We start from the raw sequence: 23,760 nt of genomic DNA, 5'->3' as shown, positions 1-23,760 counted from the left end.
GCTGCTGAGCCAGAGGGAAGAGGAAGAGCCGACACCCTTGTGGGGCTCCATTGGCTCGCAGAGAGACAAGCTCGGGCTAGTAACCACAGAGCAACAGAGGCACTGGGAGAGAGGTGACAGCAGGTGGGATCAGGACCTCAGAGAGAACAGCCCCTCACTCACCACCCCCTCCCTTCATCATCACTCTTCGGAAGCGGCCTTGATAGTGGAGGTGGAGGTTGGGCTGCAACAGGAGGGGCCCCTTAAAATCCTTATAATCTAAGGAGTCCCAGATCTGGGGACTCAGAGACATTTTGGTGGCCTCAGAGGGCGTTAAGGAGGAGTGAGGGTAGCTGACGTCCCGGGGCTTAATTTTAACGTGATCTCTGGACTAACATGGAGCTCTCAGATGAAGGATTTGAGCTTTGTTACCAGAAGAGAAATGAGGAAGGGGAGCGTCACCCATTGAACAACAGCTATTGTCCTAAAGGCTGTGCTGGGTAATTTAAGGGTTACCTCACTTGATCCTCAATATGACCCTATAAAGCAAGGATTATCATCCCCCATTTGACAGATGGAAAAACAAAGACACAAAAACTAAGTACATTGGTTGCACCCATACAACCATAAATGACACAGCAGGGATTTGAATTCAGTTTAGCCCATATGACCTCTGAGTCCAAACTCTTTGCATTTAGCCGTGCTGCTTCTAAGGAAAGCCATACACCAGGCTCTCCCTTTCAGAGCAAAAGTAAAGGGGCAGCAGGTGTTTGGGAATATCTGACAATTTAGAGACGAGAAAAGGAAATGCCAGCCAATCCCAGGGGCTTAGGCTCAGAACAAACCATTTCCGTCACAGTCTGGCGATTCTAGAGTCAGGAGGGATGTAGAGAAATTCAAAATCACTGGCAAGTTTTTGGCTTCTGTCATCATTTCTCAGAAGCTGGCTTAGGTTATGCCTGAGCCCAGGCTCTGCAACCTTAGCGGTCCCTGGAGAGAGTGGGAAAGAAACTGAAGCCATGAAATCAAGAACTTTCAGAGCTAAAAGGCAGCTTGACGATTACCTGGTCTAATCCTTTCCCTTTACAGATGAGAGCATTCAGACTCAAAGTGGGTATGTGGTATATCAAGATAACATAGCTGGCTAGTGGTAGAGACAGGACTACAATCTAGATTTCCTGATTCTTTATCAGGACACTTGTGCCTCTGGTGTAGGGATGAGAAAGAGAAGTAGAAAATGTAAAAAGTGGTAGCTGATTCCTCTGACCTACCTTTCTAGGGAGCCTGAAATTTCCATCATTGGCTCCAGGGATGTGCTGGTGAATCTTAAATGGATGGCTATATGCAGGCAATGGTAGTAGTAGGGAAGGGATTGGGGTGGGAGGATCTTGATTAGAAGCATTTGCCAATTTCCATGGTGTAAACACTCCCACCAAGGATAATTTCAAGCCACCAGTGTGATGTCACTGAATGCAGAGATAGATTTACAGGCATTCCTCATAAGCTGGCTCTACTATACCATTGCTTCACTCCCTTCCTGAGAAGCTTATCCCTTCTGCCGTGTGGAGCGCCATATAATCCAGAGTTCAAGGTCATCCTTAACCCAAAAGTTAGTTTTCTTTCCTAAAGAATAAACACACACACACACACACACACACAAGGGTAGCACCACCACTCAGTTGTAGGAGCAGTAGCTCTCTACAAAACGCCGAGGAATCACAAGACATGAGCCTCTGTTCTCTTTGGATTTGAACAGGGAATGAAAGAGAAGTCCCTGGTTTACCAAAAAAAATCCCATTTCGCTTATAAATCAGTTCTTCCAAGGAAATGAAGCTGTCAGGGAATGACACACCAGCCCGCTTTTTCCTGGTGTGGGTGAGAGGAGAAGGGTGATGGGAACAGGTCTCTCCGTGATGCTTTCTGTGCTTCCCATGACCGTCACTTCCTTCCTCCTCGAGGATGCCTTTCCAGACCCAGGAGGAACAGCTGCCACAGGGCTCAGGGCTCTTTCTGGCCCAGAGTCTGCAACCTTTGCCCACAGGATTCCCTGTTGTGCAATCAACTGGGATGTTTCGGAGGATCCATCCTAGCCCAGCCCCAGGCTAGACAGTGTGCAGAGAATGCAGTCCCCTCGCAGCCCCTGTCCTCAGGAAGCATGCAGTCTTTTTTTTTTAACTGAATGAGATCTTAGAAATCATCAATTTAACAGTCCCCAAAGAGGCTGTTACTGATCAAAGTTCACATAGAAGAAGAGCAGAGACTGGAATTCTTTCTGTCCAGCTATTTTTCCACTTGCTCAAGGTGCAATGTCCTTTCAAGATGTCCTAGTCTCTTCTGAGAGAGAAGAGACTTTAATTTTTAAAAAAAAAATTTATTCAATGACAGATATTCTTTATACAAGCATACCTCCACTCCCTGCAAAAGGCTGCTAACAAGAAGGCCATCTCCCCCAGAATCTACCCAAACATCGTTGAAGGCCTCTAACGGACAGTGATGAGAATCGTTGTACAACTTAACGAATCTCTTTGCACGTGTTATTTCCTTTTCTCCCCAGTGATTCTCTCACAAAGGTGGGCAGGTAGTGTGACACCTGAAGAAGCTGAGATTCATGTAGATGAAGTGACTTTTCCAAAGTATAAGGCACTGTTCAATGTTAAGATAACCCTTTTTAATGTATCCCCAGTGTGGGATGTGGTGAATAATGGAATGACTGAAAATTCCTTATGCCCAAAGGCAGGCCTTTGCAGTACAGGAAACAAATAAGGAACGCCACCAGGCTGGTAGGAATCCTGTGATATTGCCTCTAGACTGGATCTCCACTGTCTAAATAGAAAGACCGCCACAAATGGCATGGTCCACAGGGACACGTAAATGACCAGGAAATGAGTTTGAGCAATCAGCTTTTCAAAGTGTCACTGGCTGTCTTGGCAGAAAAGTGAGTGGGTGATAGCAGGTGAGGGAGAAGAAAGCTGTCTGGTTTCACAGGAGTCAGTGCGGGGTTCATGGGTCAGCCGTGAGATGTTTGTGTGTGCAGTATGTGTCAGGCCCCTGAACTCCATGCCTGAATTTCTCTGAGGCCTGGTGTCCTGGGGCTGGTGGCCACGGTGGGTGGGCTGGTGTGGATCAACTCGGCCCTGCCTCCGCTGCTACTCACCCCAGGTCCCTCCCCTTCTCTCCAGCCGGTGCCCATCGATGACAACTTCTGTGGACTGGACATCAACCAGCCACTTGGAGGCTCAATTCCAGTGGAGGGCCTGACCCTGTACACCACCAGCCGGGACCGCATGACTTCGGTGGCGTCCTATGTTTACAATGGCTACAGCGTGGTGTTTGTGGGTACAAAGAGCGGCAAGCTGAAAAAGGTAAGAGTCCGTGAGCCTGGACACCCCGATGCTGTTCAGCGCCTCGGCTGAGAGCCTCTTCTGGAAGGTTGCTGTTGATGGAGATTTAACTAGAGGCAACTCAGTTTTCTTGGGGCAGGAACAGATAGAGTGGGGAGGGTTGGTAGGGGTTAATTTGTGCCTTATCTTCTAGCTGCTTCCTCTACCCACTGGTCAGTGAGTGTCTTGGTAATGTAAACATATTTCAATATTGACCAAACTCCAAGGAATTAGGAAGGTGCATCTGTCTAGAGGAGAAAAAAAAAAAATCTCCTAATCAAGTAGAACTGATTTTTTGATTATCTATATTATGGATCATCCACATCACAAATCCCTCCCCACAGTCTATAGAGGTGATTGTACTGATCAAAAGTCTTTGTTGAGTCCAGAGCAGCTGCTTGAAGCACATTATGGGTCTCACTTCTCAGCCGATGGTGGTGCCTCTCTGGGATGGTATATGGTGCCTGGATAAGGGACTGTTCTCCTGTCTTTCCTCTTCCTGCAATTGCAGTCTCTTCCCCACCCCTCCTCCCTCACCCCCAAGACCTGAGCTGACAGGAGGAAGTAGGCATCTTATCCTGTGCCTGCTCTGAGCACCTCTGCCCATGGGAGGGCACGGGCCGTCTGGGGCTGGCGGCACGGGAAGCCTCCTGCACGGCGGGCTGAAGCCGGAAGCTTGTACCTGCTTGTCTAGCGCTTAAGGTGTAGAGACGGAGCACAGTCTGGTTTATTATGTGGAATTACAGCAGCCACGTTCTTTCCAGTCCCTGCTAATCCCTTTTTCCCAAGCTCACCCTCCTGCCACCTTTCCCCAGTCCCAGCACCTGTGGATCAAGACACAGGCCAGACCTCACCGCATCTCACCCTTTGATGTTGACGTCAGCCCTGTGGCTCTTTCCTCCTAATCCAGTTAGAGCCTCAGGAGAGATGTTGTTTGGGAATGTAGAAGGAGGGTGGCAGGGAGGGAGCCTGAGGAAGAATTTCCGTGTTCTGCTTGTTCTGAGTTGCTGCCAAAGGAGGTGAGAAAAACTGGTCTGGGTTGATGTGGAGACGCCTTCTTTCTCAGGATGCCAAAGCCCTTTAACCCTTTCCTCACTCTGTGGAGAGGTGCCCACCTGTACCTGTCCTGTGCCCTCCACTTGGCTGGGACTGTGGGCCCTGGCTTGGTTTCAGGTACGGGAGAGTGAGGATGCGCGTGGTCCCGGCGTTTGCTTTCCCCAGAAGTGGAGAGGGAAGGAGTTGACCTGAGATTCCACTAAGATTTAAAAGTGGTGTACTCTAGAAAAGAGTCTGAAATAGGAGATATATATATATATACGTATATGTATATCTTGAATCACTTTGCTGTACACCTGAAACTGACGCAACACTGTAAATCGACTCTACTTCAATTTTTAAAAAGTGGTGTATTCAGGGCTTCCCTGGTGGCGCAGTGGTTGAGAGTCCGCCTGCTGATGCAGGGGACAGGGGTTCGTGCCCCGGTCCGGGAAGATCCCACATGCCGCGGAGCGGCTGGGCCCGTGAGCCATGGCCGCTGGGCCTGCGCGTCCGGAGCCTGTGCTCTGCGGCGGGAGAGGCCACAACAGTGAGGCTGGCGTACCGCAAAAAAAAAAAAAAAAGTGGTATATTCTATCAAGACAGAGTTCAATTTGGACCCCTGAGGCTGGCTACTTTCCTGCAGGGTTATCTATACAGCTGGGTAGATTGTGACTTGCCCAGGGACTTTGGGCCGAGGTGCCTATGGGAGTTGAAATCCAATCTGAACTCTCCTTGTCAAGCCATACACCCTAGGGTATAAACGTACCCCCAGAGGAGCTCCTGGAGCTGACTCATCTGCCCATAAATACCACCTGTTTCTCAGTTGCACAAAGGCTCTTAAGAGGCCAGCAGGAGCCACAGCTAAGCTAGTCCTCAGCATTTTCTCCTCTCCTTCCTGCACCTTCAGTCACTGTTCTGGATCATTCCTGTGATTCTGTCTCCTTTATTCTCTTGAAAGTTCTGTTAAAGGCAGGGGTCATGCCTTGTTCATATTTATTTCCTTCTTTCTGCCTCATCCTTTCACCAAGTGTTCCCACCTGGGATGGGCCTCAAAACTGTCTCGAAAAAGAAAACCATTCTCTAAGGAACCTTAGAGACCATCTAGCCCAATACTAGTGTTATTTGGCAGGAAAATTGAGGCCCAGAGAAGAAAAGTGACTCGTCCAAGCTTAGAGATGAAGACAAGTTGCCTCTTGTCCTGACATCCAAGTTGACACCTGTTTTACTTAAAGAAGCAACCACGGAGCCCCGGGGGTGGAGGCTGAGAACAGCCTTCGGGTTCAGGCTTGCTACAGGGTTCAGCCAGGGCCTAGGGCCTCCATTCTCTTCAGCCCTGGATCTGAGTTAGGGAATTAATGTTTGCCAAATGGGTGGACGAGGACTGAATAAAGGAAGAACCACCCAGCCAGGCTCAAAGGGCCCTGGGCTGACCTTCCCATATCTCTCTTTTCAAGCCATACTCTCAAGGTAGCCAAGTTCTCCTAGCCCCGTTGGAACCCCAGCAGACAAGTTGCTAGGGAGGCAAGTCAGAGGATTCAAGGGTGAGGCTGGGGCACGGCTGCCCACAGCTTGTTCCGACCTGCAGTTGTCTGTTCCTTCTCACTCTTCACTTCGATGTTCTTTAGTTGTTTCTATGAGCTCATAATACCCCTCCTTCTCCTCTGGGCGACTCACCCTTCCTTTCCACCCACACGCCTTTGAGGCACCTGATACTAAAGTCGGGCTCCCACTGGCCTCCCATTTACCCAGAGAAACGGCCCATGAGGAATTTATGGAATGTCCCCAGGAAACTCTGCCATGGTCCAGGCCGCATAGCTCTTTCAACACAGGAAGGAAAAAAAAAAAACAACAACTAGCCAAGAGTTTGGAGAGGGGAGGGAAGCAGGGTGCGTCATGACCACTCACTTCTTCCCTGCCTAACCAGGTTTCTGTCAGACTGTGCGGCCTCCGTCCATGGCAGCCCATAGGACAGGATGTCCCCGAGTGGGGACGATTAGAGGAAGCAGAGACTGCCTAGAAGTGGCAGGACCACGAGGTGTTGTTCTGTGCTGTGTCACATACTTGCTCATACCTGCCCTCTGCTCTCCAGGCAGAGAGGAGTGCAGACGAGGCCACCGCCTTCTGAGCCACAAACATGCAGAGGGAACAGGCAGAATAAGGACGAGACCTCAGAACCAAGAGGGGTAACACTTGCCTAGACTAAGGTCCAGTGCATCAGAGGTGATAAGAAGACAGGCCAGGATTCACCACAGGGATGGGACAATTCCAGAGAAATCAGCTGCCACAGTGTGATTAACCCAGAGGGCTTCATGGAGGAGGAGGCTTACTAGGATCTGCTCTGAGACTGAATGAGACAGACAAAGTGATGAGTTGGGGATGGGAGAGAAGGGCCCTCTAGACCTTGGGTGCCGCACTGAGAAGACGCAAAGCACGTGCCAGCAAGGTCTGGAGCGCACGGAAGGGCTTGGAGGACTTGGCGAAGTGGAAGCCAAGGCGTAGAGTACTGTGAGGCTCAAGCCCTAGAGGATCAAGTGAAAAGGATCTTGGGACTTTCGCTGACCTTGTGAACCAACGGTGTGATCCACTGGTGGCAAAGTTAATTAGTCTTCACCACACTAACAGAAGGTCATGAAAAGTGGAGACTCCACTTCTCACGGGAGATAACATTGTAAGAGGGCTTAAGCCAACCAAAGAGCCAGGTCAACAAGGCCTGCAAGGATGTGGGAGCCATGCTGTACGGAGAATACTTTTAAAAGGATGTTAACCCAAGGGAAGAAGTGGAAGGGAGGAGACGAAACAGCTTTCTTCACAGACTGTGATTTACTGAGCACTTATTATGTGTCAGGTGATATTCTAAGAGCTTGATATCTACTAACTAATCTTTATACAACTCGATGGGGCAGGTGCTCTTGTCACCTCCATTTTGCTGATGAGGAAATAGAGGCCAGAAAAGGTAAAGAAATGCGTCCAAGAGCCACATGGCAAGTAAATGGCAGAGCCAGGGTTTGAACCTCGATCGTCTGGTTTCACAATCATGCTTCTCCACTAAGCTGTGCAAGATGAATTAAACTTATCCAGTGTGGCCCCAGAGGGCAGAAGAGGGCCAACAGGTAGGAGTTCTGGTAAAATAGTTTTCCACTTAATAGGAGGAAGAAGCTTCTTGCAGCCAAACTGTCCCATAATGGAAAGAGTTGACTCAGGAGGGAATGAGCTCCCAGTCAGTGGAAATACTGAGGCAGAGACTGGGTGGTCACCGATCAGGGAAGCTGTGGAGAGGCACCTGCACCAAGCACATGACCTTCCCACTTATGCCGCCCCTATTTCTCTGACTCCCTCAGTAGGGGTGGGAGATAAGGGAGGGCAGAGAAGGGGAGCAGAGCGGGGAAGGCCAAGGCACCCTGGGGGTGGGCTTTGAAGTCACAGCTGGGTTCACACTGGCCCTGGGTGTGTAGCAGAAAGCCCCTGAGGGTCAGCGGGGAGGTGCTTGGCCCAGACAGGGCAAGGCAGGACCCGGAGGATGAGGGCAGGCAGGCCTGGGGCAAGAGGCAGGGGAGGGAAAGCAGGGCCTCCTGGGGCTGGGCACGGCTGACTGTGCCGACATCCCTCCTGGCCAAGGGCAGGCGGTGGGAGTCCACCTAAGAGATGCCCGGAGCTAATACCAAAGCACACGAGGAAGAGTAGTGGCAACAGGGACTACAGACTCATTTAACACGACTTCCCAGGTTGAAGGGAGGGGTCCAGGAGACAGGTCGTGGGGCCCGAGCTGAGAGGGCAGAAGACGCTGGGACCGGGAAGCAGGACTCTCTAGGGTTTGGGACAAAGTCCCATTGGTTCCTCCCCTCCATTTGCAGCTGCTAAAACGTCTGCCTCAGCCCTGGCTTCCCATTTCTTCAGGCCTCCTCTGGCCCCTCGACCCCAGGGCCTCACAGCAGCAGGAGGTGCTGGCTCGCTGTTCTCTCCCGCAACCCTGCCACCGGAAGCCTCTCCTGATGCTCGAGGCTTGGTGGCATGTCCCTCACCTCGCCCCTTCCAGCACTGTGACTAGCACCCTCCTCAGACCCCCTGCCGCTTTGCTCCGATAGCATCTGGTGCGGGAGCAGCTGCCGAATAAGGTGTCCACTTCTCTTGAGACTCACAGGTCCTGGAGGACAGGGGCCCTCTTTTCCACATATGTCACCCATCCCCACAGCCAGATCCAGTGTCTCTCACACATCAGTTGCTCATGAAATTTATCTCAAATGTACCTCCTCCAGGCCAGAGACCTACTTGCACGCGTTGGAAGAGAACCAGACACCAAGAGTGACTCCTGTTGACGTGGCTGGTTTGCAAAGGAAGGAAGTTAGGATGTGGTGGATAGGTCTGCAGGGGAGGGGGAGGGTTGGAGGGTGGCCGTGGGATGAGGGGTCTAGGAAACAAGAGAACTGCTGGGACAGGAAAAGAGCCTGTTTTCTGGTTAACAGTGTTTGGAAGAGGGTGGGGTAGTGCTCTCAGCAATGCTGACCAAGCTGGGAGGAGGGAGCCGCGTTTACACTGTTGCCCGTAGATCCCAGGAGAGCATGGCCAGCTATCTGCCTCACCTGCATCAGAGGCAGTTTTGCCGAGAGGCAGGTACAGAGGCCCAGGCAACCCCTTCCCTGCCACCCCCGCCAGGAGTATCGGACTCCTGGACATTTTTGCAAATCCACAGAGACTTAGCCTTTTCAAGGTCTGGGGAGGGCCGGGGCCTCTTTTGCCACCACCTTCTTTCCCATTAGCTAAGGCAGCCACCAAAATGCCTGTGAAATGCTTGAGGAAAATCCTTTCTGCCTTTCCCTATGGGACATACCAACCCAAGGTCTCCAGTCCGCAGCCCACAGGAAACCCTGCCGACGTCCCTTCCCATTCTTATTCTTCTCTTTGTAAGCTCACAAACGAATTACTGAGCCAGGCCAGGAAAACTGTGAGCCTCTCGCAGTAGCAGCTTAGGCGCTGGAAAGAATCCATTGGGAGCACCAAAGTATTAACTCTCCCAGGCCCTGGGGTTATTGCTCAGTTACTTGATAACACTGATTATTTATGAGATATCTTTCCACGGTCCTTTCCATCCTCCACAAATACTTCAGCTAAGTATGGCGATGGTTCCCTGCATCTCCACTCCATTTTACAGATGTGGAAAACTGAGCCACCGGGATGTTAAATGAAATATCTTGTCCAAGGTTACATGGCCAATCCATTGGCAAAATTGACATTGGCATTTATACTTCCTCCCAAAACATGCACGGAAGTTCCTAACCTGCTACTTGGCTCCCTTGTGGGGTGGAGTTGTCTTGGCGGACGGAAAGCCAAGTTGGATGAAAAGCTGAGAAACATACCTTTCTCGCTGTGCCAACACCACTGAACAATAGCCACTCATTCCTCGGAGTGGAAATGATTCACTCGTCTCTCATTGTGAACCTTGGATTGAGTAAACAGCCAGGGCTGTGGGTCTCATTCTAGGAGACCTAGCGGATTTCTTGGGACCTGTGACCGCTGAGCTAATGCTCTGTGTCCCTGACGCATCTCAGCAGCTCTGGGGCCTGGGGTAGTGGGCAGCAGATGCCCTCTCCCCCTGCCCCAGAGCCTGTGCAGAGGAGGTGGGCTGGTGGCTCAGAACTCACCACCACATCCCTAGTAATGACTTTGGCTCCCTGCCCAGGCTCCTGCCGCCAAACTCGCTGTTTGTTTTGTTGTTTTATAGGCCTCTCGGGTCCCAAGAACTGGTCTTCTGGAACCTGGGAAAGGCAGCATTTGGCTGGCACAGGGAAGGGGGCATATTTACAGAATCCTTCCAAACCTCCTCCCCTGACCACCACATCCCCCTGCTCGACCATGACAGGTGGAGAGAGAGGGTGTGGGTTTCTATCCAGAGCCCCAGCTGACCCCAAGGAAGAGCCCCTGATCTCCCAGAGTCATTCTGAAAGGGAGAAACTAAAGATGCATTTATTTTTTGCACTTTTTGTGAGGCTCCTGTGTGCTTCAATCTTGGATAATCCCGGTGTGAGGAGTCAGGCTGTGTGCTCAGCGTGGTGCTTTGCACTCCAAGAGGGAGCCCTTTGGAGCTCGGGGCTTTATCTCGGGGCAGGTGAAGCACAGGCGAAATGATTCAAGCTCACAGAATCCAGGTGACCCAAATAGGCTCTGTAGAATGTTTAAGAAGCCAAGGTGCTAATGTTTACAGAGCGGTCATCTTTAGGAAAATACAGACCACATAGATACACATCCTTTTAGGTCATTGAGCCTTGCCTGCTTGTGGGTACAGAGCATGGACATATATCTTGAGGTTGGACAGGACCTCCAAAGACCAGCTGGTGCTGTCCTCTTGTCTTCAGGTAGGAACCTATTTGCATAACAGAGAGCATATGCGCTTACAGGATGCAGTTCTGACTCCAGTCTATTAGCTGTGTGACCTCTGAGCTTCAGTTTCCTCATGTGTAAAATGAAGACAATTATAATACCTGCCGCATGAGATTGTAATGAGGATTAAATGAAATCATTCATTCTTCAACGAAAATGTACTGAATACCTACTATGCGCCATTTGCTTGGTATACAGTAGTAAACAAAACTGTCAACATCGCCTGCCCTAGTGAAGATTATACCTTAATGTGGAAAGAAAATAATGAGAACGCACAATATACAGTATATTTAGAAGATAATAAGTGCTAATGAAAAAAATAGAGCATAATGAAATCATTTATGTAAAGTGGGGTGCTGAGCTTATATGCATTTAAATATCACTACTATTGTTACTTAACTTGTGAGCCTCAATTTTTTTCTTCTGTAGAGCGGGTAGTAATAAACGCTTTGCATAGTTGTTGGAAGGACTAAGTGAAATCATGTATGAAAAGTTCTTACTATGGTGCTTGGCAACAAAAGTGCTTTCCATTATTATTACCAACATCTTGGAGGCTTCCCCCGAAGCCCGCTTCTTCTCTGGCTCCCTGGGGGAGTGGAGCTGTCAGATCAGCCTCTTTTTTAGTGACATGTTTGCAAGGTCAGATGGAGGAAGAGAATCCTGCCCCTTGCCCCCAGCCCTGTGTCATGGGAAAAAAAATACTTGGAAGGCTAGACCAGCTGGGCCGAACTAATCTAATCCTGCTGGACACCGGCATCCAGCTGCATTAGTCACCAGTGAGAGCTTTCCGAGTCCCATATCACCAAACAATATGTACTGACCCCTCCTCAGGGCCGGGCTGGGGGAAGTGGCGGTTCGGCTCTTATGGCTTTGCAGAATTAACTAAAACGGGGCCAGTCTCTGCCCTTTGCATGTTCCCAAGCCAACCATGATATCCTAGGGCTACACAACTCCACCTTCAATGAACTGTGTGATCTTGGGCAGACCTTAGTGTCATCAGCTGGTCCACTGATGCTACCTTGCAAGATTGCTCTGCATGTCAGACTTGGGGGATATGAAGAACCTAATATAGAGCCCAGCGTGTAGCAGGTGCTTAATAAATGGTAGCTATTCCTGCTATTACCATAATTGCTGTAAGTGTGACTCTACTCGTGTTACCGCTACCACTCCTACACCATTACCATCCTTTTCTAAGGACCCAGATTCCCTTGGTTTCCATTAGCTCACTAATCCCATAGCATTTAGGATAAACAGGAAGGACTGAGATATTTCTCTGCTCCGTGACAGATGGTGATACTGAAATTCACAGAGATGATGGATTATTATGGATTGCTTAGGGTCACAGGGTAAATCAAGGGAAGACTGGAATCAGAGCTACAAATATTTCAGGTGGAGATGGTGCAGCACACACCTCAGTCACCTGTATAGTCCAACAATGATGAAGCTGAAAGCTTGCAGCTACTTGAACTTCTCTTTCCTTCCTGTTATCATGTGTCCTTCTGTCCAGAGCAGCAGGAGATATATGGAGATGCAAGGTGCTGAAGGTCACCCTGAGGTTCTGTCCTTTAAGTTTCTTCCTGGGATTCTGTTCCTCTCCTGGCCTCAGCCTCCAGAAAGGTTTCTAGGCTTCAAGATGGGGCACAAGTTTAGGAGCTGGTGCCTCTGGGATTGTCCCAATCAGCCATCATTCTCCAAAACCTCACTGGATTTCAAAGGCTACTGACACCAGCTGGGCGTCCCCACCTAACCTGGAAGGAGCAATAGTGTTAACAGCCTTTAGTAGCAAATCAGGAATTCTTAGACTTCTGTGTTTAGGGGTGGATGAGAATGCAGCCAAGGAAGGAGAAGAGGCCATGGAGTCTGGACCCTGCAAAGGGGTCAGCCCCAACCCCCAGGGGGAAGGTGGACTCCATCACACAAGGTCAGGAATGTTCCCCTGATTTTATAACTGGAAAGGCCCTCAGAAAAGTAGTCCAGCCAACAGACTTTGGGCAGGTGAGATGTTTATTGTTCTGTTTTGTGGATGAGACAGCTGAGGCCTAGAAAGGTTAAGGGATCTGCACAAAATCACCCAGGCCCTTAGCAACAGAAGCAAGATAAAATCCAGGTTTTTAGACTTTACTTTTGGGGCCCTTCTCTCTGTATCATATGGAAGAATGTTCCCTCTGCACAAAACCTCAGGCTGACCTCTGCCTTTCCCTAGCATGCAAGCATTCCCTAAGCAGAACCTAAAATTGGTCTGGGGATCGTTCTCTCCAGGGCAAGAGTCTAGCTGAACTTCCTATCCCAGGCCTGGCCATGCAGCCTTGCTCTGGGGTGCCCAGCATCGCTGAGCCCTCACTGTATGTGACTTGAGGATCTTTCTAGAGCCTGGCCAGCAAGGAGGCCTGCTTACCCACAAAATGCTTGCCTTGGGGTTAGAAGTTCTGACAAGTCAGAAGAACACTGAATTGGGAACCTCAAGTTTTACATATGAGTCCTTTTTCTAGGCATGCTGCTTTATTTATTTATTTATTTTGCAGGGAGTAGGCCTGTTATAACTTAGACACCCACTATGTGCTAAGCCCTGAGCTACGTATTTTTTTAGTTAAACCTCACAATACCCTTGTAAGGTAAGGATTAATATTACATCCATTTTCCATATGAGCAGACTGAAGCCCAACGAAGTTAGGTAACTTGCCGAGTCACATTGCTACTAATTGGACAGCTGGGATTGGGATCTAGATCCCTCTGACTCCACACCTGGGCTTTGTGAACCACTAACTTTGAGCACTCTATCGCCCTTCTCTAAGATTCTGTTGGTCCCTCTGTAACCCACCACCTGCCCTACAGAGAGCTGCAAGAAGATGCAGGAGAGAAGAGTGGAAGGACTGACTTTGCACTCTTTCCAGCCAAGATCCCCTGGAAAACCGGGACGTGGCAGCTGTCACCTCGGCACACGCTGCCTTGTGTCACTCCCCTCAGGCCTCCTCCTCCCCTTCCCACCCATCTCAGCCCAGGCCACAATGGATGGAGTGGCAGCCTTTGTGCCACGCACAGTCCCCAGCTGACTCCCCTTTCTCCAGGCATCATTGTTTGCTGTGAGCTTTCTGAAGGGGAGACAAAGGAGTGTTACTGACAAGGCCAAGAGCTGCCGTGTAAAGCGTGGGGCCTGGGCCCATCACCCGTGCATCCCTTGGAGGCCCCGGGCTTTCCTTCAAAGACGCTGTCTGGGATCTTTTGTGTGCCAGTCATACCCATTCAGAGCTGGCCGGGCAAAGGTTTCGGGTGGGGGAGGAGGACACTGAGAAATGGACTCATTTCGATCTGGCAAAATTGGAAGAGACGTTTAATGTAATAGTTAACAGCAAACCAGTGCCGGGGGGATGGGCCCGAATGCTTGTTCTCTGTTTATGGAGCTTATGCAATTCCATCAATATTGATGCCTGATGCCTTTGATTCTGACACTAATCATTGCTATGAATTAAATTTGCAGCCATATAATTAGGATCGCTATTAATAGGGCCCTTAGCTAAGCACTCCGACGCGGCATATCTTTCTCTCCATAGAAAATGGCATCCTTGGAACTCTGCTAATGGGGCGCACCTGGGATTTGCCAAGAATGATGTGAAAATTATACATTCTATGTTTGTGTTGGGCCTTTACTAAAATATCAGCAAGCAAAGGTGAGGCTGGAGGGAAGGTTCCCCCTTGCCCAGAGCTGTGGGCAGCAATTAGGTATCTCTCCCTCTCTTTGAGATCTTTAGGAAAGGATATTCCAGAGCCAATTTGCTTGCTTACGGTCTAGGGTCCGACAGCTCAGAGTCAGGAAGGTCTTCTTTAAGTCTCACCTTAACCTCAGGCTAAAAGACTAGGTACTCTGGTGATTTCTTTCTCAGACTTTCAGGTGGCTATGAGCCAACTGAGGGAAGAGGAACGTCTTGGTGTGCCCCAAGCTCGGTTGGAAGGGGCTGAGACAAACCCCTATGGATAGGCCCAATTGGCCTCATTTTTAGGTAGATGATTGGGCAAGACCCCCACTCACAACTGATTCCAAGGGTTCCCATCCAGAGAGCGCCGGTTAACCTCACACATAAAAGGGCCCACTGCTACACCTGGTGGGAAAGGATGAGCTCTCTCTCACGATGAGGTGCATTCCCAGGTAGATCTGCAGCATATTTATTTACTGGGGAGCCCAGTCATTTATTATCATCAGGCACCCAGGTCAGCACTGGAGACTCAATGCCCCACTCACCCTCTGAGTAATCACACGTCATCATGCACATAAGGGTTCTCTAATCCTTTTCTAACAGTAGCACACGTGACACCCCCCCTTATCACTGCGAATAATATGCACCACTTGGCATAAGACATGCACTTGTCCCTGCTCTTTTGACTGTCAGACTGAAAATAATTTTTCCTCCAAATCAACATTTATTGATTTTTTTTTTCCTTTCGTATTTTTATGTCATTGTGAGAAGACAGTGGTTTGAGTTCAAGTCCTAACCCTGCTATGTATTAAGTTTGTGATCTTAGCTAAGTTATGTAACCTCCTGGAAACTCAGATTTGAGGGTTCTCATCTTTAAAACAGGAATAATAATATCTACTTCATAAGGATAATAATGAGGTTAAAGAAGTATCTCAATTGCTTATCATGGGCCTTCCACACCTAATAAGATTCCTCACACCCCTTCCTCTTTCTCCTCTCACATATACCCAGATGCAGAGGACAAAAGCCTCTAGCTCTCGGTACCCACGGCATTCGGAAGACTGCCACTTTATTTCCCACCTCTTCTCGGGGACACCACATGGAAAATTAACTCTTCCAAACAAATGGTGAACTGCAACATGAATTCCAAACGCCTTCGGTCTTTTTCTCACACACACTGAAAGGCTGAGCCGGGGCTTCTCACCCCACCATAGGCACCACAATTTCTGTTGCTTCTCTTTATTCTCAAGTAGCCTAGGGTTCTAGGTGGACTGAATCCGTCCTTGAGTTCAGGGCCCAGAGCTCGAGCACAACTCCTAGGTGCTGAGTGCTTCAAGGTATGAAGAAAGAGGCAAGGGCACCGTAGCCTCACCTGGAATGGAGGTCCTTTTCATACAGGATTCTTACTCGCTTCTGCCCTCTGCCCATACCTCCACTGTACATTTACCCTTTCTATGTATGGGCATAATTCAAGACAAATGTGTGGATAGATAGCAGTGGGCCAATGGCCAACATTAGCCAGAGAATGTAGAAGACCCTCGAAAACAGTGTGCTTGGTTCAGTCCAAATTCAGAATTACCTGAATTTGCCTCTAGTTAACAAACAGCTCTTTTACTCTTTATGCCTGAAGTTAAGAGGGGATGGAGATTCGTGTTGGGTTATTGCTGGGGTTGCTGTTCTTTTGGTTCCCACGAAGCAGAGGACGTAAATCAGCCCCTTTAATTTTCAAAATTTGCCTGATGTTGGGCAGGTACCTAGTTACTCATACATGCATTCAAGCATACATCCAGCATGGTGACACTCACCCCATTCTGATCTCTTGTCACTTGCAAGATCTTGGATGACGCCAACAAACCCCCCAAGTGGACTGACCCTGTGAGGCAATGTGATGCACCCACAAATGCTTCTGCACCTCCAGTCTTTCCAAGAGTCTAACTGCTCTGGAAGCCATAAAACACTGAGTAGCTTCAGTCTCAAACAGATTGGTGGTCTCGCCAGAGGAATGACCACAGTCAGAGAAATAGAGGAAAAAATATGCCCAGCCTCTCCCCATCAAATCAAAGAAATAAAAAATCTGTCTCCTTGGTGCCTCCCCAATATTTATGTCTGAACCCAGCAGACACCCCTGGGCTGCAGCCAGTCTGTGTATTAGCATTAGTCCATTACGCTTTTTATGATGCATGTCACCCCCACCCCACCTCCTCCCCCGCATGCCACATTTTATGACTGTCCTTTTCATTTCTGGAAAGAGCTTCAAAGAATGGCAGGTGCCTGCATTCCCCCACTCTTTGGGGACCTATTTGTAGGCAGCCTGTCCCAGGCCATAAACAACGGGAGATAAACCACAGCCACTGGCGGTAAATGTATCCAAGGCCAAGGAGGCAAAAAAGTAGGGGGGTTGGGTAAGCTTGGTGGCGTCTGTACAAGCCCAGTGGCCAGTGGGTCTGGAGTAGATGCTACCCACAGAAGGAGAATCAAGGGGTTGGTACAGAAGTGGATGCCACCCTCCCAGATTTCTACAAGAGCTAGAGGGAAATCCTACCACTCTCCCTCATTCCCACTGAAGCCACTTGTCCCTGAACTTTGATCAGAACCAGTAAACTTTCCAATAAGAAGAGGATGGTTCCCTTTGGCATCGTTTTCTGCTGCTAGCTCATGTTGCTACATAGGTTACTCTGTGCCACTCATGTCCCATTGATGCTTCTAGATCTTGGAGCCACTGTCTCTGTCTTCTCCCACCCTCTCTCGCTGTGACGCCCACCCCAACCTCTTCCTTCTTCCCTCTCCAATCCTCTTCCTCTCCCTCATGTCGAAGACCAAGTCTTACCAATCAATCACCACTAACTTCTGCCTCATTAGATCTTCAGCCAGGATTCTGGCGGTCATGGCGGTGATATTTATTTATTTCAGCTTTGAGCTGCATCCACAAGCAAGTCACTTGTGACTCTGCAGGAGCCAGCACCTGGAGCCAGCTTTGCTCCATAAAAGGCACCCCTGGGAGAAGAAAACCAAATTCTGAATGAATAATTAGTCTAGTGGAGATTTCAGATTCTTTCTGCACACACAAACAGGAACCGCAAGCAAAGAATAGAGCAGAGATAGAAGGAGGTGGGTGGTGGGGAAGGACAGCCAGCAAAGCCCTGAATAATTAGTGTGTTGAAGAGTTTTCTTTCTCATCAACCCCATCTTAGTGGCAGGACACGGACAGAGGGTGGAGGTGATGTTCTTTTTCTCTTCCTTCTTTGGTTTTGGACCCCACATCAAATGGAAGCAAGAAGATGAAAGTGACGTGCATTTAAAATGTCCGTACACATCAGGCTGCTGGAGATAGTAGCTATTATACTGCGTGTCTGTATTTTTGCAGTAAGCTGCTAAATTATTTATTGGGCACTGGGCTTTAATCTCATAAACCTGCCTGTGGGCCCCAGGCACCGGCAGCCTGAGCGCCACATAAAACACATACATCGGGGCCAGCTGCAAGGAACACTCCAGTGACTCTGGGTAGTGACTGTTCATTTTCACTCAGCCTTTTCCCCCAGATCAGCTCATTAACAGCAGGCAGACCCAATGAAGAACCTTCTCATTTTTCCCTCACTGTGAACTTGGAAGTGGATTTGCATCTCGTGGTAGACTAGAGCCCCAGCCAGAGCCCAAAGGACCAGGGGAGCTGTAGCAAGAGGCTGTTCTAGAGTCTCTTTCCTGGGCTGAGGGATGGGAGCCTTGAAAGAGGGAGCAGACGACTCCAGGACCCCTGGATGTTGCTGGGATTGTCCGGAGCTAAGTGCCCTAAGCTGTGAGCTCCCCCCGCTACCCCAGGACTTATCGAGAGATGACCCTGGACAAATCTCCCTGGTTCCCAGTCTGGAAGAAGACAACTCTCTTGGTATAAATCTCCCAGTCATTCTCTGAATGCCAAGATACTAAGAACCCCCTTAAACTTACTTAATAGTTTGAGGTATGTAAAGAGCTTTCATGTATACAGCGCTCATTTTGAGCTCATCTAGTCATCCTAACAACCTCATGGGCTGTGGTCTTATGGCTGAGGAAACTGGCCCAGAGGAGTCAAGAGATTTGCCCAGCATCACCCAGCAATGACACTATGGTTGGACCCTGGATGCCCATCCCTTGCCCATTCTAGGTATAGGAGCTCACAGGCTTTAAGCTAGTGTGGAACCTGAGGCAACAGTCATCTCTGACACCCAAGCCACCTAGGGCTGGCCACGTGGGAGCAATGTTAACAGCCATGCCCTTGTCATAGGAGTTTGAGTACGAGAAGGTTGTGCTTTCCAAACCCTGGGCCTCTCCCCTCCTTGAGCAAACGAAGCAATGGCAGGACTTGTCTGGGTTTCATCATTCCCTGTGCTGGAGCTGCCAACCTCTTATAACTCTCCCCCGCAAAGTCAGAGGGGCAGGGAGACCCAGTAGGAGGATATGGCAGAAGTTGAATGCACAGGACTTTTAACCAGTGTTCCTGGATTCGGGGGGGCTCATGATCTACCCCCAAAAATGTTATGCAAACATTTGTATGTCTATAATTTTTGTGTAGAGGGCCCATTGCTTTCATCAGATTCTCAAAGCAGTCTTTGACCCTAAAATGTTGAGTCTGTCTAATGGTTTTTAGACAGTGTGCCTTTGAGCTCTAAGGTGACCACTCTAATCCCCCAGTTCCATCCTCCTTCAATCAAAGCATCTTGCTCTCATCTATTTTATATGTATCAGATTTAAATGACAGAAGATGAAATGTTGGGCCTACCTGACCATCGAGTGGTGTGTACCCCTTGTAACAGGCATGCATACACCATACTCACCACCTACCATGCACACACACGTACGTACACATGCACGTATTAGACACATGCACAGATACACGCATGCATGCACGTACACAAGTACAGGTACACATTCACATGCACACATACACACACACAAACTCCCACTCCCAAGCTTGGTGTAAGTGGCAGCAGAACAAGGTGAGACAGAAAGAACCCAGATCAAGACCAAGAGGTGAGTGAGGGCTGAAGCATGGAGACTAGGTCAGGCCTAAGGGAGGAGTGGATCACTGAGGACCTCACAGGCAGGAGTCAGAGTATCAGTCCCGGTCTTGGTTGTAAAGCCAAATCAGACAGCACAGGCTAGGACAGGAGGCCAAATGGGTGGCTCCGAGTGAGTGTCCAGAGAACCAGCCCAGGCCAGAGGCAGGAGTCCTGATAGCTGAATTCACGGCTCTAACCCAGCCATGAGGTCAGGGGCGGGGATGCACACACGGGGGCTAAGACTTGCTTTTAGAACGTTGTTGCATCTCCATGGCCTTCTCACCTCGGGACTTTGCGCGTGTTGTCCTACCCACCTAACGCCTTCTCATCTTCAAGGTACTACGGCATCACCTCCTCCAGGAAGGCCCCCCTTTGTGTGCTTCGTAGCACCCCATCACATGGCTATCAGAGCAGGGAGCATAGCGGTTAAGAAGAGTCCAGGCCCAAGGTGTCCTGGATTCCACTCCTGACTCTGCCCCTTAGTACCTGGGTGGCATAGTAAGAATCACCTCACCTCTCTGTGCCTGTCTCCTCATGTGCAAACTAGAAATAATAATAGTTTCTGCCTCACAGGCTTGTTGTGGAGCTACATGTAAATGAGCCAATACAGGTAAAGCACAGAGAGCAGTGTCCAAAAGAGGATAAGTGTCCAAAATAGGATAAGGGCTCAGTAAATGTTACCTATTATCATTGTATGTATTGTCATCACCCTTTTTCTTTTCTCTGCCCTCAGTACACTCAGCAGTTTTGGAATAGGGGCTGCATTTATCATCTCTTTGTCTGTAGGACCAACTAATGTAGCAGAGATTCAATACATGTTTAAAAAGAAAGAAAGGAGAGGGGGAAAGTGGGGAGCGGGGAGGAGGGAAAAACTCCTAGGACAGGAGTCATCTTTCTGCCCCAGTAGTAAGACATCTTCTTGATGGGAGTCAAAAGGGGCTTGCATGTGTGTCCTCCAGGTAAGGTAGGACTTCAGAAGTTCCTAGCAATGTCTCCGGCTGGCCATGGGCAAAGGATGGGATTCTTCGGGGAGTGCACATGCTTCAAGCAATCACATCTCACACACAGAAATTCAGGCCATCAGTTGCTGGAGACAGATCCCTTTGGGACTGCCCTTTCTCAGAGGGGAAAATTCCTTCAGCCTCACTTAGCTCACAGCCTCACCCATGTGTCAGTGCTCCATCTGCAAATCCCAGTAGGTACTAGTTCGATGCCAAAAGAGAGCTGGCAGCAGAGACACCAAGGTGGTCCGTGTGGTGCCCTGCCCATCCCCCTCTGTGATTCCATCAACCTTTCGGAGTCCAGAACTCAGTAGACTGTACACCTCCTGCCACCAAGGGTTTGAAGATGCAGAACTACACCCATGATTATTTAGCGTGTTCATTCATACACTCGCTCATTCAAAATAATGAATATTACTATGAGTGCCTACTATGTGCTTTCAAATATATTACTTGTTGCTAATATCATCGTTACTTACATTAAGCCAGTATCTCTCAACTGGGGTGATTCTGTGGACATTTGGTGAAATCTGGAGACATTTTTGATTGTTATGTCTGGGGGCAGGAGGTGCTCCTGGCATCTGGTGGATGGAGGCCAGGGATGCTGATAAACATCCTATAATGCACAGAACAGCCCCCACAAGAAAGAATGATCCTGCCCCTAATGTCGTAGTGCTGAGGTTGAGAAACTGAGCAAAGCAACAAACATTTATTGGTCATCACATCATGTATTGTGCCAGCCACCGTGCTAAGCACTTTGCTTTATTTAATCCTCCCAACAGCCCTGCAACACAGGGACTAGAACTACGTATCTTTCCAGATGAGAAAACCAAGGCTCAGGGAGGTGAAATTATTTCCCCATTCATTCATGTCATATGTATTTATTGGACAACTCAGTAGGTGGTGGATTTGGAGAGCAAACCCACCCGAAGTCTGCTCATCCACTAAACCCTGTTAGCTCTCTGCTCCAGAGCAGGAAAGAGAAACAGGAAATAAGTAAGTGCGGGAGAAGTGTAAGTTTGGGGAGGAAAGCAGAGTCGATAAATGCCACTGGGTATGACAAAGATACTGCTTTTCCTTACCTGCCTTCTCCTGCCTTTCATTCCCCACACCTACTCACATGCTCCCAGACACACACATAAGCAATTGAACAAAATCCTTGAGGCCCCAGTTTGCCTTCAAGTTTATTTTGGTGTGGGCGGTGATTTTAGCTTGAGATTACACCCTCCTTCCTCTCCCCTCAAAATGTGTCTCATCTTATAAACACAGCCAGTTCTTTGGCTGGGAGAAGGGTGGAAATATTTCTCCTGCTCCTGAAGTGTCTTGATAAAGATCTGCTCTCTGCCAACCTCCAGCTTCTCCTTTTGCTGATTTAGGGCATGCTGTAGGAGGTGTGGTATTTTATCTGTAGCTCCTGACTGGTGGGCTGTTTGGATGGGGCCAGCATGTGTCGTGGGAAGAATGTGGACTTTGGAATCAGACCATCTTGGTTCAAATCTTTGCCACCTACTAGGTAGGCGATATTGGGAAAATTATCCTTACTGAGCTCTGGTTTCTTCATCTGCGAAATGAGAATGATGATACCTACCTTGAAGGGTGCTTTCAAAATTAAATGAGGTCAGGCATGTTCAGCTTTTCGCCCGGTGCTTGGCAAAGAGTGAGCCCTCGGGAAACGCAAGCCAGTATGCGCATCTTCCACCTCAGCCCCAGGTTGGCTTTTCCCAGGGGCTCAGACAGATGGCGAGGTGTAGTCACTGCACCCTCCCACCCTCCTGGTGGGCCTCTCTACCTGCTCTGGGTCTTCTCTGGGACCCACGTGTATAGGTCAGCCCAGGCCCCCAAATCGACCACAAGACCGCCCTGCCCCCACGGTGAGTCCGGCTACTGAGACCACACCCACCACTACCTCTCCAGCACATCATGTGAGTGAGAGTCATCCGTGATTCCTATTCACCCCTCAACTCAGCAGCGGCCCAAAGAATGGCACGGAAGAGTAAGCAGTGGTGCCAGTGGACCCTATTTAAAGATGTATGCTGACGTCATTTCAGACCCCGAGGCTAGGAGGGATCCTCAAGACGCCTTGTCCTAAATGACGGTCCTCACCACCATCCTTTGGTCCTTCTCCTCCAGCTTCTCACAATGGAGGATGTACTAGAATGGGCAGCTACAGAAGGGAAACCCATTCATTGAGCACCTACCATGCACTAGACCGTTTGCCACCTGAACGTAGCCCACCCTCCCCTCCTGGGCGCACTATACCCAGTCCCCCTGGAGCAGGAGTGCGTGAGCACTGCTCTAAAGACCCTCAGAAGATGACCTTCCTTATCTCTCTGCTGTCTTATCTTTGGGGACCTCCTGAACCTCAGGGTCAGGAAGACCCAACGTTAGGAATTACAGTACGCGGTGTACTTTCTCATTTCCCATCTCATTTAGTTCTGCTAGCACCTCGAGGGGTGGATATTCTTATCTCCTTTTGGAAGATGGGGTAAACAGGTCCCGATAGATTATTCAGTTAGTGAGCCCTGGAGCCTTGACATAAGTCCTACTTTTGTGGTTCGAAGCTCACAACCCCCGAGATGCCTCAGTTCCCTTGCTGGATTCTTCCTTATATCTTACCTAAAGCAACCATTTAAAAATTGTTCTTGGAACACTGTAGGCTATGGGCCATGGGAGATGTAAAGGACAACACAGCAACGGGCCTTTCCTCAGGTACCTACAGTCTATTTGAAGGTGTGGGATGTGTTTGCTAGCTTCTCACTTCCCCAGAAGACAGGATACTGTGCCCCGTCTCCCAGAGGTTCTGGCAGTGCAGCTCAGGCATGGGGTGGTGTGGAGCTAGAGAAAAGGAGCCCAGACATCAAGTAGCCTGGGCTCCAGCCCTGGCTCTATAGCCATTGCCCTTGGGGAAGTTACCCTGTTCCCTTATATCTGAAATGGAGACATTGATGATTCTGGTTCCTAGCTCGAAGGACTAAGGAGGAGATTTAGTGAAATAATATGTGTGAAAGCATTTGGAAAGCAAATGTTAGGGTCGGTGCTCTCATTGTTCCCCCTCCCCAACCCCTACATCTTATTAGCAGCCTCAGACACTCTGAGACATTTCTATTGCCAGTCACCATTGTAGCCTGACCATATGTCTTGTGACCAGGGCAATTACAGTTGCGTGTTTCAACTGCTACCCCAAAGCCATACCCTCCTCCCCATTAAAAAACAAAGAATATAGAATGAGCTAAGCCCTAGAGAGAGAAGCTGACCTCTGCAGATTATA

The 23,760-nt window shown here is 49.3% G+C and overlaps 1 protein-coding gene across 4 annotated transcripts in view; it reads left to right on the top strand.

Moving 5' to 3' along the window:
* Nucleotides 1–23,760, top strand: part of PLXNA2 (plexin A2) — a 216,027-nt gene that overhangs the window by 28,739 nt on the left and 163,528 nt on the right. For all 4 annotated transcript variants that reach the window (XR_003794499.1, XM_029229414.1, XM_029229415.1 and 1 more), the window contains one exon: nucleotides 3,159–3,341. Coding sequence is in view for 3 of the 4 variants with exons in the window: in XM_029229414.1 (XP_029085247.1) it covers nucleotides 3,159–3,341 (183 nt within the window). In the remaining variant the exon portion in view is untranslated. The remainder of the gene's footprint in view (nucleotides 1–3,158; nucleotides 3,342–23,760) is intronic.

This window comes from Monodon monoceros, unplaced genomic scaffold (assembly GCF_005190385.1).
Source record: "Monodon monoceros isolate NGI ecotype Baffin Bay Population unplaced genomic scaffold, NGI_Narwhal_1 Super_Scaffold_18, whole genome shotgun sequence".
Classification (NCBI taxonomy): Eukaryota; Metazoa; Chordata; class Mammalia; order Artiodactyla; family Monodontidae; genus Monodon; species Monodon monoceros.
This window is presented reverse-complemented; position numbering and strand designations above follow the sequence as displayed.